We start from the raw sequence: 13,287 nt of genomic DNA, 5'->3' as shown, positions 1-13,287 counted from the left end.
CGATGCAGGGAGAGGATCGGAGGAAGCAGTAGGACCGGTGGTGTGTGAAGAAGTCCAGGAGCCACAAGAGGACTCCGGGACCAGCAGCAGTGGAATGTGAGCTGGTAGTTATGCAGAGAGAGAAGGAGCCACACCTTCGGCCTGCGGAGCACAGTGGGAGAGGACACCCACCTAAGGAAGGGGGAACGCCGAGCCGCCGGCGAGGAGGACTCCCGCGACGGATAACGGCTCCAGAAGGGTGGCCCCCCACAGAACCATTCAACGGATCAACATAATCTTCAAAGCGGATTGCACATACACCTACGGCAAGCTTGAGCGGCATCTCAGGGGCTAAAAGAGTGATCCCCCACCCGCTCCAGATAACGGTGAGCGGGCACACAGGAACACAGTGCAATCTGGCAGGAAACACGGGGGGCCTACTCTCAAAACTGATACCAGCGACAGAGGAGCCAGCACAGGCTCTTTAAAAGGCACCACGGTGCAGAAGCCAATGGCACGCCACAAAGAACACCTTGAACAAGAGCCAATATAACCGTTGAAGACCGTGCCTGAAGCAGGGGGCATCCTAACTATATTGGTAGGCACAGAGACCACAACACCACAGTAAGAGCAGGGAGAGGAGGAGCAGGGGGAACAGACTAAGAAAACCCCCAATTGTCTACAACGTGAACTACACAAGGCCCTTCTACCAAGAACAACCTACTGCGCATGACGGTTTTACACAAACGCTGTAGGAACAGGAGAAGACGGCTGCTCGCACAAGCGGAACACCTTTTAATCCACATTAGTAGGCTGGGTACCCCCCATAGGGACGGACCAGTGGAGACGAGTCAAGGAGCACAAACGAATTACCAGGGAGAGCGCAGCTGGATCAGGGGCTCTAAAAGGTAAGCCCCTCCTCCCCCCAAACTACGCTGGCGCTCCTAACAATTTTCGTCACACTCTAAGACTAAGGCAAGCACATATCCCCTACATACATGCAGGAAACCAAAAGAAACATGTTGGGGGGGTGGGAGGGGGAGACCGTAACCTGCACAGTGCGGTAGCCCAAGACAACGCTACCCGCCACGGATCAGAGCTATATGCAACCAGGGGCACAACAGGAGTAGGAACACCTGTACTTCACTCCTAACTCAACAACCCATATGCAGCGAAAGGAAGATGCAGCAGCGTAAAACACAACACTGGCACCGCAAGGGTGGGGATTCTCCCGACCCAAACCAACCCATAACAGAAGGAAGGCAACCCAAGAGAATTTACAACAATAGCTAACAAACTGAAAGTAGACTCGCTACAACCAAGACAGCAATCCAGGCTCCAGCCCGGCAGACGGACACGAGGCATAGAAACAACGGGTCCTGACTGCCCCTCGGCCCTGATTCAGGCAGCGACAAAGGGGATTGACCACTCAGGACACAGGTCTTCACCACCCTTACACTCCACGACCGCAGGAGCTAATGGAAAGGGGGAGAAAGATGAACAGGACAAAGAAATCAGAAGAGGCAGATGGGACAAATCAGAATAGAGCAAGTGGGCAAGCTCAATAACTGAAATGTTCAAAGCAAGTGGGAAAGGGGGGCAGACCCCACTACAGAGTCAGGTATCTGGACAGGATTCCAGTCTGATCCAGATGTGGACCAGCGTCAACCCCGCCAATACTAAAGGAAAACCTCAAGAAGGCACACCAACAACACAGGATCTGACCCCCAAGCAACCGAGGGCGGCCATGAAGGAAGACATGCAGGAGTGGTTTAAGGACCTTCAAGAAAAATGTATGACCACGGTGCAGGAACAGTTTGTAACAATAAGAGGCGAAATGAAGCAAGCGATCCAGGAATAGGATAGACGTGGCCAAACTCGAAGAACGTATGGACACGCTAGAAAGGGTGGTCCAAAATGTGAAGAGGAAGCACAGCAAACAATGAAACACAAGAGGTCCAACATACGTATTAAAAACATGGTGGAATCAGTGGAAGACAAGGACCTTAAACTCCCAGTACAACAAGTCTTCAAGGACATTTTGGCAGACGGGCAGGAAGAAGAAATCCTTATAGACAGGATCCACCGGGTAGGCTCACGGAGAGCAGGAGAACCGGGAGTTTGCCCACGTGACGTGTTGGTCGCCCTGTCCTCATACACACAGAAGGAACAGATACTAAGAAAGGCAAGAGGGATGGACCACATCAGAATGAATGGGGTGGAAATTCAGCTTTTCCAAGACGTGGCAAAAGTGACGCTGCAGAAATGGAGGGAGATGGCGCCGGTGGTAAAGGAGTTGATAGCAAAGCAAATTAAGTACAAATGGACGTTTCCATTCAGACTTCACTTCTCATGGGAGGGAAAGCAACATAGATTGACCACCTGTGAGGAAAGGATACAGGTTATGAATATCCAAGAAGATGAGAGGGAGGTGGAAAAGCAAAAGGCAAGTGAAGACCCACAGAAGTCGGTACACCATAAGAAGAAACAAAATGGGTACAAGAAAAAATGAAGGCAACATGATTGACAGCCCGAATGAGGCTTGGACACAACCTTTATTTTGTTAAACGGGGATGTGAAACAGCAAACCGAAGGGACAGATGGCAGCTACAATCCAATTGAAGATTAGAAGTTGCGCCCCGGCCGGGGCCCACCGTGGGAATATGGGTGAGACTGTAGGAAGAAATGCAGGGTTTAGGATCCCCAGTGAAATTAATCCCGAGTGTGCAGAGGGTCAGGACCGAAGGGCCACGCGCCCAAGCAACCTTAGGTCCCTGGGCCCTCCTCGGGACAGAGTTAAAAATGTTGGAGGAGTTTAAAGCTAGGGTTTGACGAAGGAGGAAAAAGAGAGAAGAGAGAAAGGGGATAGGATACAGGATAATAATAGTTAATACCAGAAGGAAAATCAGAGATGATCGGGCTGAAAATACTTACGTTTAATGTGAGAGGCCTAAAGACCCCTTTGAAGAGAAAGAAAGTAGAAAGCCTTCTCAGTAGGGATAGGTGCTACATCATAATGCTGCAAGAAACGCACGTCTGATCCCAAGATAAAGCGAAACTACACTTAAAAGGATACAAGCACCTAATACAGTCCAATGCAATAGATAAAAAAGTGGTTGTCCTGATAGCGCTTCATGATAGTCTGGAGATACAGGTATTGGACACTCTAGTGGGTAGATTCGTATTTGCCAATGTGACACTCGACGGGCACCCACTCACAATAGCCTTAATATACGCTCCAAACACTGGACAGGACGGCTTCTTATGGGATACAATGGGGAAACTGGAGGAATTTGCAAAGGGAGAGATAATACTGGGGGGGGGCTGAATCTGGCATGGCAACCCAACATGGATAGGAGTGGTAAGGGGCACCAAGGGCATGGGGCTCCAACAATAAACCTGCCCCAAAAGATGGAAAACCTGGCATTATGCGATGTATGGAGAGAGCACAAAGGTCAACAAAAGAAATTTACCCACTACTCCCATGTATACAATACAATATCTAGGATTGATTACTTCTGGGTCTTGGTGGGGATAATGGGGAGAGTACAAGGGATTGACATAGGACCTATCTCACTTTCAGATCATGCCGCCATAAGGGTGGAGATCTCAATTCCAGGCAGAAATAAAGGGCTTTGGAGGTGGAGACTCCCACAAGAGATACTCCAAGATCCCATTATGGAGAACAGTACTTTGCCTACAACGACAAGGGAGAGGTATCCCTAGAAACCATCTGGGAGGCCTCTGTTGCTGGTTTTATGCCTTTCACATCAATCGCTCTTTATGCTTTCACAGTTAATTTGGCCGTTTGCTACTTTTCGTACAACACAGTTTGGTTTCTTATCAACTTTCCCCTCGACTCACTGGCTGTGATGAACTGCTTGGCTTTCTTTCTCTTTGGAGTCAAGGTTGGAACCAAAGAGAAAAGCGTCTCTCCCCGGCTTGGTTATCAGCGGAGGAGGGTCTTGTATACCATTGACATCTGCTGCAACACCCGCATGCTATTGTTTGCGGTCTTATGATTCCTTCTGCAGAGTTTTCAGGGGCCTTGGTCGGAAAGGGAAAGGCCGCTTCTCTCCCTCTCGGTATGTGCCGTCTTTCTCCTCCTCTTGAACTGCTGTGCTGAGTTAGCTCTCTGGACATGCGGTCTGCCTTGCTCGTATTGTGCTCTTGTGCTCCACCTTTTATCCCTATGGGGTAGGGAAAGGGCTGTTTGGTGTGTGCAGTTCTGGTCCATTGCCTGACTTTGCCTGACCCTGGTGTTGGGACATGTCAGGTAAATGGCTTGCGTTAGTCTGTCATACTTCGTAATATGTGAAAGTGTTCGCGTTGAAAAAAGGGGGGGGGTAAAGTGTTTGTGTATCCAATGTGGTAGGTTGGGGAAAAGTTGTTGGAAGAAGGTGGATACCACATCTCACACGTCTGTGTCCCACTTCCACTCCCTGAGGACCACCCATCCAGGTGATCCCCCCCTCACTAGTCCACCCCCAGGAACTAGATGCAATAGTGATGGCCGTGTCCTGGCCACCTGGATGATAGAACCCCAGTGACTAGTCAGGGAGACACCTTCAGGATTCTCACAATGTGCACCAAGCATTATTTCTTGAATGTAGCACATGGTTCAGGCAGAGCGGTTTTGCAGAGCTTCCTTGTCTGAGGGCTTTCATCCCGCCTGCCCACTCTGTGCTGCTTTGGGAGTCTATCTGATGCGGAATCTGAGGAAGAATGCAATCCATTGAAGGAGATATTACTTACCAGTAATGTTCTTTCTATGGATTCTTCTCCCACAAATTTGTCATCACCCTCCCATCCGACCCTGCTAGAAAATGGTTTGCAGTTTATATTTGGTTGTCCTCTTCTAATGGGATGAGTTTATAAATAATTATGTATTAGGCACTGTTTGATGTCTTGTTGTTGTAATGCTGCCAGTCAGTCCTCATCCACACACGTTTTTGGCTATTTTCAGCCCAAATCGTTTGGATTCTTCCTCCGCAGCTGCTGAGCATGGGTGGGGGGGGGACTTAGGTATGGGGGTGTAGTGATGTTGTATATACACTCCTCTCTCCCTCAACCAAATATCTTTATATTCCTCTGTCCTAATAGGGAGGGAAATCAAATCTTCCTGTGTGTCCTGGTAAGTTTGAGGAGAGGAAATGGTGTGTCTGGTGCGGTCTATGTCCTGACTATGGCCCAGTGTGCCAGAGCCACCAGTTTGACTCTGTAAGGTCTGGGTAGTGGAGAGGTAGTCTCAGGAATAGAGGACAATCTCCCTTCTTGCTAGGAACTTATCTGTCTCCGAGTTTTAGCTTGTTATTCTAAATATCTTTGATTTGTCTCCTCCTGGCATTATGGGCCATTTCTATTATCATTTGCTGTTTACTCTGTAACAATTGTTCCCTCGATTCATTCAGACTAGCCTGCCTAGCGTCAATTGCTCTAGTTTTGGAAGCCATTGTTTATTTCATGTGTTGCAACTCCTTCTGAAGGGAATCTTTTTTCTTTCTGTTTAATATGTTTCTTCCACTGACTCTTGGCTGATAGTCAGCTAGCTAGCTCATTCTTTCTTCAGGTGATCAATCTCTGACATTGCGTCATCAAGATTGTTCATTAATGTCTCTGGTTTCTCTCTCAATGTTGCACTCTCTTCTTTTCTTTGCATTAACTCTTGTACAGTCACCTTATTTTGATCACCCTATACTTATGTCAATTGTAAGGTTAGCTGATGTATTTCCTGCAGTGCAGCATCTTTTTCCTGTGTTATCCGAGTCATTTACTTCTTAATGATTTTTAAACAATTGTATAGCTGATCAAATTCAGCCCGTGAATCAACCTCAACCACCACAAATTTTTCATTTGTCTCTTGACTATTCATCATGTCATCTAATAAGCCATTATTATAAGCCGCTTGATTATTAATTTTGGCCTTTAATCTATCGTGTGCCTGTAGGCATTGACTATGAATGTCATTAGCAGTATTCAGTTCTCTTTCTAGGCACATTAATGGCACTTTTTCAGTTAATCTTGTATTGCCCCCACTAAACTGTGTTGTTCCTTTAGTAACACTTGCATGTCACCCAGAAACTCATTCAACTGTTTGCCCTCCTGCTGATCATTAACTTGCTGCATGAATATTAATTCTGCTGAGGTCTTGTGGGCATTTTCTGTAAATTGGTGCAAAGAATGTACGCTCTCTTCCCCAGGCCTAAGGTGAAAGAAAAGATAGGCCGGAAAATGAAAAATTATTTACTTTACCTCCCGACCCTGGAGGATAAATACAGTTTCTTCAAGGCATCACCTAGTGGGCCTCCTAGTGTGCAAATATATGTTCCTTCATTTTGTAAAATGTCTTTCGTTTCATTTTTTCATATCCCAATGACTGTGTCAGCCATTTGCCACGCAGGAAATATCTGGTCAATGCACGGTCAAGACTCAGGTTCAAATCTTCCATTGTATCCTCTGACAACATGGCTAAATTGTATATCTGATCACGGTTATAATTTGATTATTTATAACGCGCAAATCCCCAAGGGAACCAAGCAGAAACTGCATCTAGGTGTAGGTGTGAAATAAGATGGCAGACACGAGGGACTGTATAGTCAAAGGATAGGAGGATTATTGGAAGAGATATATGTTCAGCTTCTTCCAGAACAGGGGCAGAGAACTGATTTTCCAGCGATCAGCGAGCGGTAAATTCCAGGCGCAATGGCCACATTCAGAGAAGCACTTGTCTCCAGAATACACAAAGTTGGAAGAGGGCCCCTCGATTGGACTGGGAGCCAATGGAGGCTCCTACGAAACGGAGAAATAGAAACAGACCTGGGAAGGCTGTAAAGAATTCTGCCAGCTGTATTCTGGGCAACTTGGAGGTGGTGCATCGGGACGACCGGGATGCCCATTAGAAGGGCGTTAACAATAATCCAGCTTGGAATTAATATATATCTCAATTACTAAACTCCAATCAAAAAAACAATCCACCCGCATTATTTTACTCACTTCAAATTCCACACATTTTCTTACTACAGTTCCACAAATGCCAATTTGCAATCAAAACCTGCATACTCTAACAAGATTATAGAAAAGGGTCCATCTAATTCCTCACACTAATGTCACTTCACACACGTCTTTGATCTTGGGCACATTTTGACTTACTCAAAGCATTCGATCCAGCACATTGTGCTTGAACAATATACCATCCTGACATACTTGGTAGTGCTTTTTTCAACCATCCTGATACCTTATTTTTTGTTGAATAAACATTTAAACCATATTCTTTTTGTCTATGTGTCAATTCTGTTAGCACAGTGACAAGCTTGCAAGTCCCGGTGGCCTCGCCACAATAATCAAACAGTTATTTTGCAGTGTAACATATGTAAAGAAAGTTATAGCAGTCAGAGGAAGATTGCCTAATTTATACAATAATTGTTGAATCTAAAGTACATTATATAGAGCCTTGTGGGTGTGGGCTAGTCTTAACGCCACTACTGTTACGCCACTACTGTTACTAATATTTGTTTTGTTGTCATATTCTTTAAACTGTGTTTAGCGTTGTTTCATGGATTGGATGTTGATATATCCAAAAACACATAATGATGATGATCAGGACACTGGCACTAACTGTAGCAGATTACGACCTTGAGGATGCACTTTGTAGGGCACAAAACATTTTGGCATCAGCAGTTTAGATTTCTGCATTTGGATTCTGAAATTGCACCTGGTAGGGCATGTAGCATGTTCTCAGAAACGTGAAACTTCTAAAATAGATAAATACGAATTTTATATTTTTCTTTACTGTGTGACAATATTTGTACACTAGCGATACCACCCGGCATTGCACAGGTCTGCAGCTGACATGCATGTGGGCTCTGCTGTAGCCTTGTGTATGTTTTATTGTGTCATAACTTCCTATTTTTGAAAAATAGTAAAATGTCAATCTCCCGAAATCGCCTATAATGATAGCACAGGGCCAGGCCCCGCCCTGTGCTGGGTGAATGGGTGGGGTTGGTCGCATTTCACTATCACCAGTACACCCCAGACTGGTATGCCGGCCTTGGGCCGAAATTTCAGCCCACCAACTGTGCCAACCCCAAACATACTAACAAACTTTCACAAATATATATATATATATATATATATATATATATATATATATATATATATATATATATATATATATATATATATATTTAAGTATTGTGCTTTTTAGAGGATTTATATTTTCTTTTAGAAAGTATTATTGGATTATTTGTTGCAATGTATGAGAAATACTGACTTGTCGTTGCAGTGTTTATGTATTTATTGTTTTATCTGAAATCGACTATATTGGAGCTTGAGGTGGCGGGAGGGGGAGGGATTCAGATAAGCTTTCACAGTAATTGCAAATGCACTCATTCCAGGTTATCCAGGTACATGCTACATAATTCATAATTATTTCACAATCTGTGTACGCATGAGGGCCAGAGTTAGAGATACAATTTGGGAATAATGCCCAATTTGCTTTAAATAAGAAACCGTAGAAGTCAACGTCATGGCCAGATCTGGGGTTAAGCATTAAGGGCCTCGGTGTGAAGTTCACCTCGAGGTTTTTTTTTTAATGTTTTGTATTTTCCTTTCATTTCTAACACCTAGGCTTGGGTTGTTCCACAGTTGAGAGCCTTGAACTGCTCTGTTTTTTTCCTTCCGCTCACTGCTTCTCTTGATCCTGCTTATAGATCTTCATCGAGACGGAGAAGGCCCACTGCTCCCTGAAGCTGAATTCTACTGAAAGTGTGGACCAGGTGACCAGTCATGTCAACTTTGCTCTTTCAAAGATCTTTCCAAGCCCTTCCTCAGTGTAAGTTGCACTATTCAGTGTTGCGTCCTTCATGCCATATGTGCTACCAGCTTATGAAGTTCTATGCTAGTACGTGTCCCAGTGGCTTGCTCGCATCAATGGCCAGTAGATTGTCTCCAACAAGCATCTAAACATTGGCTCAGACTGCAAAATGTGCAAATGTTGGCTTAGTTGGTTTGTATTTAATTTGTATATTTAGATTTATTCATGTAATTGTGTTTCTACAAGCCATGCAAGGAAAGTATACCTGGACAACTTAAATTCAGAGAAAACCACTGAAACATTAAACCTGATATGTCTTAGGTATAAATGTGAACACATCATGTTGAAGCCAAATGATAGTTGGTACGTTAAATAAAAGGTAGTTCACATTCCATCCTGATTCTTTTACTTGGGGTCTGATTCACAAAGAATGTTGGCATCTATGAAAAACACACAGGTTTCTGAGGTGCCTGATTCAACTTAGGTCATTTTGTAAGCAGCTGACCTGCAGATGCTTTGTATCCTCGCCACCATGAATACTCAAGTGCCACAAATCCATACCAAACATGCATGTATCCATAACCTTCCACCGTACACATGAGTGGAGGGATAGGCTTCTGGTGTCGTCAGCAGACCTACGTCCTCCCATACTAGCAGCACAATTGCTCATGACCAACAGATTGTGCAAGTGCTTCCTACGATTGAGCAAAAAAGATATTTGAATCAGGCTTATGGTGCACCATATTACAAGTATTGTTTCGCAATTTGATGCTGATAATATTTGATACATTTTGCAGTAGATTTAATCAATACAAGTTTTGCTTTTTTAATTTAAGAAAAATACATTGATATTATAACAAATAATATTTGAGATCAGAAACCTCAAATGGGAACAAGCTTTGTTCACATTAGTTACTCTGTCCTGATAGAATAATAACCCTGGATACTGTGAGGGTGCGGAAGCATGACGCAGACACAGGAGTGGCATAATTTTTGGTATACAGGCCGATTCATGGAATTAATGTGCGCTGAAAAATTCTGCGTCCTCCATGCCATCTTCCCACCCATGTATCACCTGGGTACCCTGTGGAGCTGCCTCTGACCCTGCGGCCAGGCTGGTGGAGGACACATCCCTGCCACAGTTGGAGTCGGACGTCCAGCAGGGGTGGCCACCTCAACAACTGCACCCCAGCCGGAGGAGGACATGCAGGCAGCAAGAGCCAGGGCACAGACACAGGCACAGCAGCAACAAGGTCGGAGCCATGATGGCTCGGGGCCTTCAACATCGGAAGGGCAGGCATCGGCTAGAGGGCAGGAGGACCCAGGATTGGAAGTGTCTTCCGTGTGGCAGCGGTTGGGCCAGGCCATAGATGCGGAGCGGCAGCGGGCGGAAGAGGCACGGCTCACAATGTTCAGGGCGGAGAACTCCATGTGGAGGGCTCTGAGGCGGGTCGAGTGCCTCGAGGCAAATCGTAGGGAGTTGGAGGTCCACATGTCATTGTCCCTGCGAACCCTCGGGGCCATGGAAGAGGACCGCCTCCGGGACATCGAGCAGCAGTTCGATGATGCCCTGGCCCGGGAAATGGGGAAGTGAGCCATCGGACTAGCCCGCTGACATTGTAAATAGTTTTTAGAGTTAGGTTTCCTTTTCCTTTGTTTTGTGGTGAATGGACTATGCCACACACATTTGTATATAGTTTTTTATTAGGTAGTTTCTTAGGTAGGTTTCATTTCTTTCGTTGGGCTCATGAACCCTTGACAATGGATTGTACATAGTTGGACAATGGATTTATTTGAACTTTTTATTTGATTTTGAACATGGATTAATGGATTTTTCTTTTGGACAGTGGATTGTACATAGTTGGACAATGGATTATTTTGAACTTTTTCTTTTGATTTCACCATGGATCAATGGATTTTTCTTTTTACATTTCCTTTGGATTTGCGCTTGTGGAGGGAGAGTTTGGACTATTTTTCTTTCGGATTTCTTTGGATTGGTTATACTTTTTTTCATTTACTCATCTTTTGCACATGCATTTCATGTTTGCTATTTTGTTATGCTTTCATTTCATTGCTTTATTTTTGTACATAATACATTTTCATATTTTAGTTCCATGGGTGGGATTCGCTCATTGGGTTAATGCATGTGAAAATGTGGGTTAACACAATCAATGCCAACCAGTGTGTGTGTGTGTGACGGACATGTGTTGATGTACATAGTTGACTTTTGGTTTGTGTCTTGAGATAGGCATGTCAGTGTGGGGTGGATTGGGAAATCATTGCGTCTCAAGAATGGGGTGGCGTGCTGTGGTATTTTGGTGTAGAAGTAGGCCATGATTGTGCATCTTTATTTCATGTAGGGGGGACATGAGTGGGGGCCTGCTGGCAGGTGCCCCTCACTGCTGGGGGGTGGGGGTGCTGGGGGACATGAGTGGGGGCCTGCTGGCAGGTGCCCCTCACTGCTGGGGGTTGGGGGTGCTGGGGGACATGAGTGGGGGCCTGATGGCAGGTGCCTCTCACTGCTGGGGTGCTGGGGGACATGAGTGGGGGCCTGCTGGCAGGTGCCCATCACTGCTGGGGGGTGGGGGTGCTGGGGGACATGAGTGGGACATGAGTGGGGGCCTGCTGGCAGGTGTCCCTCACTGCTGGGGGGTGGGGGTGCTGGGGGACATGAGTGGGGGCCTGCTGGCAGGTGCCCCTCACTGCTGGGGAGTGGGGGTGCTGGGAGACATGAGTGGGGGCCTGCTGGCAGGTGCCCCTCACTGCTGGGGGGTGGGGGTGCTGGGGGACATGAGTGGGGGCCTGCTGGCAGGTGCCCCTCACTGCTGGGGAGTGGGGGTGCTGGGAGACATGAGTGGGGGCCTGCTGGCAGGTGCCCCTCACTGCTGGGGGGTGGGGGTGCTAGGGGACATGAGTGGGGGCCTGCTGGCAGGTGCCCCTCACTGCTGGGGGGTGGGGGTGCTGGGGGACATGAGTGGGACATGAGTGGGGGCCTGCTGGCAGGTGTCCCTCACTGCTGGGGAGTGGGGGTGCTGGGGGACATGAGTGGGGGCCTGCTGGCAGGTGCCCCTCACTGCTGGGGGGTGGGGGTGCTGGGGGACATGAGTGGGGGCCTGCTGGCTGGTGCCCCTCACTGCTGGAGGGTGGGGGTGCTGGGGGACATGAGTAGGGGCCTGCTGGCAGGTGCCCCTCACTGCTGGGGGGTGGAGGTGCTGGGGGACATGAGTGGGGGCCTGCTGTCAGGTTCCCCTCACTGCTGGGGGGTGGGGGTGCTGGGGGACATGAGTGGGACATGAGTGGGGGCCTGCTGGCAGGTGCCCCTCACTGCTGGGGGTGGGGGTGCTGGGGGACATGAGTGGGTGCCTGCTGGCAGGTGCCCCTCACTGCTGGGGGGTGGGGGTGCTGGGGGACATGAGTGGGGGCCTGCTGGCAGGTGCCACTCACTGCTGGGGGGTGGGGGTGCTGGGGGACATGAGTGGGACATGAGAGGGGGCCTTCTGGCAGGTGCGCCTCACTGCTGGCGGGGTGGGGGTGCTGGGGGACATGCGTTGGTGATCATATTGCAACGTGACATGTGGCTTGGCTGGGGGGCATGCCCATGGTGGATGGGCTGCCTGCGGGACGTGACCAGGGGCGCAGGGTAGTCCCCTGTGGTGTGGGCTGCCTGCAGGGGCCATGGAGGGGGTAGAGGGGACACCTGGGAGGACCCACACTGCCAATTCATGTGTAGGACTCCCCACGCACCACACTGGACGTACCCCGCTCTGACAGCAAAATTGTGTGTGAAACTTCACGCGCACCCCCGAAATACACGTACCCCGCTCTGACAGCAAAATCGCGTGTGAAACTTCACGCACACCCTCGAAATACACATACCCCGCTCTGACAGAAAAATCGCTGGTGAAACTTCACGCGCACCCCCGAAATACACGTACCCCGATCTGAGAGCAAAATCGCGTGTGAAACTTCACGCGCACCCTAGAAATACACATACCCCGCTCACACAGGGCCAATCGCGTGTGACACTTCCAGCAAACCCCAGTAATACACGTACCCCGCTCGCACAGGGCCAATCGCGTGTGAAATTTCCCACGAACCCCAGTTATACACGCACCCCGCTCGCACAGGGCCAATCGCGTGTGAAACTTCCCGTGAACCCCAGTAATATACGTACCCCGCTCGCACAGGGCCAATCGCGTGTGAAACTTCCCGCGAACCCCAGTAATACACGTACCCCGCTCGCACAGGGCCAATCGGGTGTGAAACTTCCAGCGAACCCCAGTAATACATGAACCCCGCTTGCACAGGGCTAATCGCGTGTGAAACTTCCCGCGAACCCCAGTAATACACATACCCCGCTCGCACAGGGCCAATCGCATGTGAGACTACCCACGCAGCGGGGTACGTGTATTCGGAGGGGTGCGCAGGGAGTTTTACAGGCGTTTTCGAGGTTGTGAGCCTGTGCACCATGTATGGGATTTGTGCGCTGTACATGG

General features: G+C 48.1%; 1 protein-coding gene across 2 annotated transcripts in view; it reads left to right on the top strand.

Moving 5' to 3' along the window:
* The window catches only part of CARMIL3 (capping protein regulator and myosin 1 linker 3), a 2,002,476-nt gene that overhangs the window by 462,089 nt on the left and 1,527,100 nt on the right, over positions 1 to 13,287 (top strand). For both annotated transcript variants that reach the window (XM_069633925.1, XM_069633924.1), the window contains exon 5: positions 8,688 to 8,809. In XM_069633925.1, the coding sequence (XP_069490026.1) occupies positions 8,688 to 8,809 (122 nt within the window). The remainder of the gene's footprint in view (positions 1 to 8,687; positions 8,810 to 13,287) is intronic.

The sequence above is a fragment of the Ambystoma mexicanum genome, chromosome 13 (assembly GCF_040938575.1).
Source record: "Ambystoma mexicanum isolate Mex_15411 chromosome 13, UKY_AmexF1_1, whole genome shotgun sequence".
Classification (NCBI taxonomy): domain Eukaryota; kingdom Metazoa; phylum Chordata; class Amphibia; order Caudata; family Ambystomatidae; genus Ambystoma; species Ambystoma mexicanum.
Note: the sequence above shows the minus strand (reverse complement) of the source record. Positions and strands in the feature narration are given on the sequence as shown.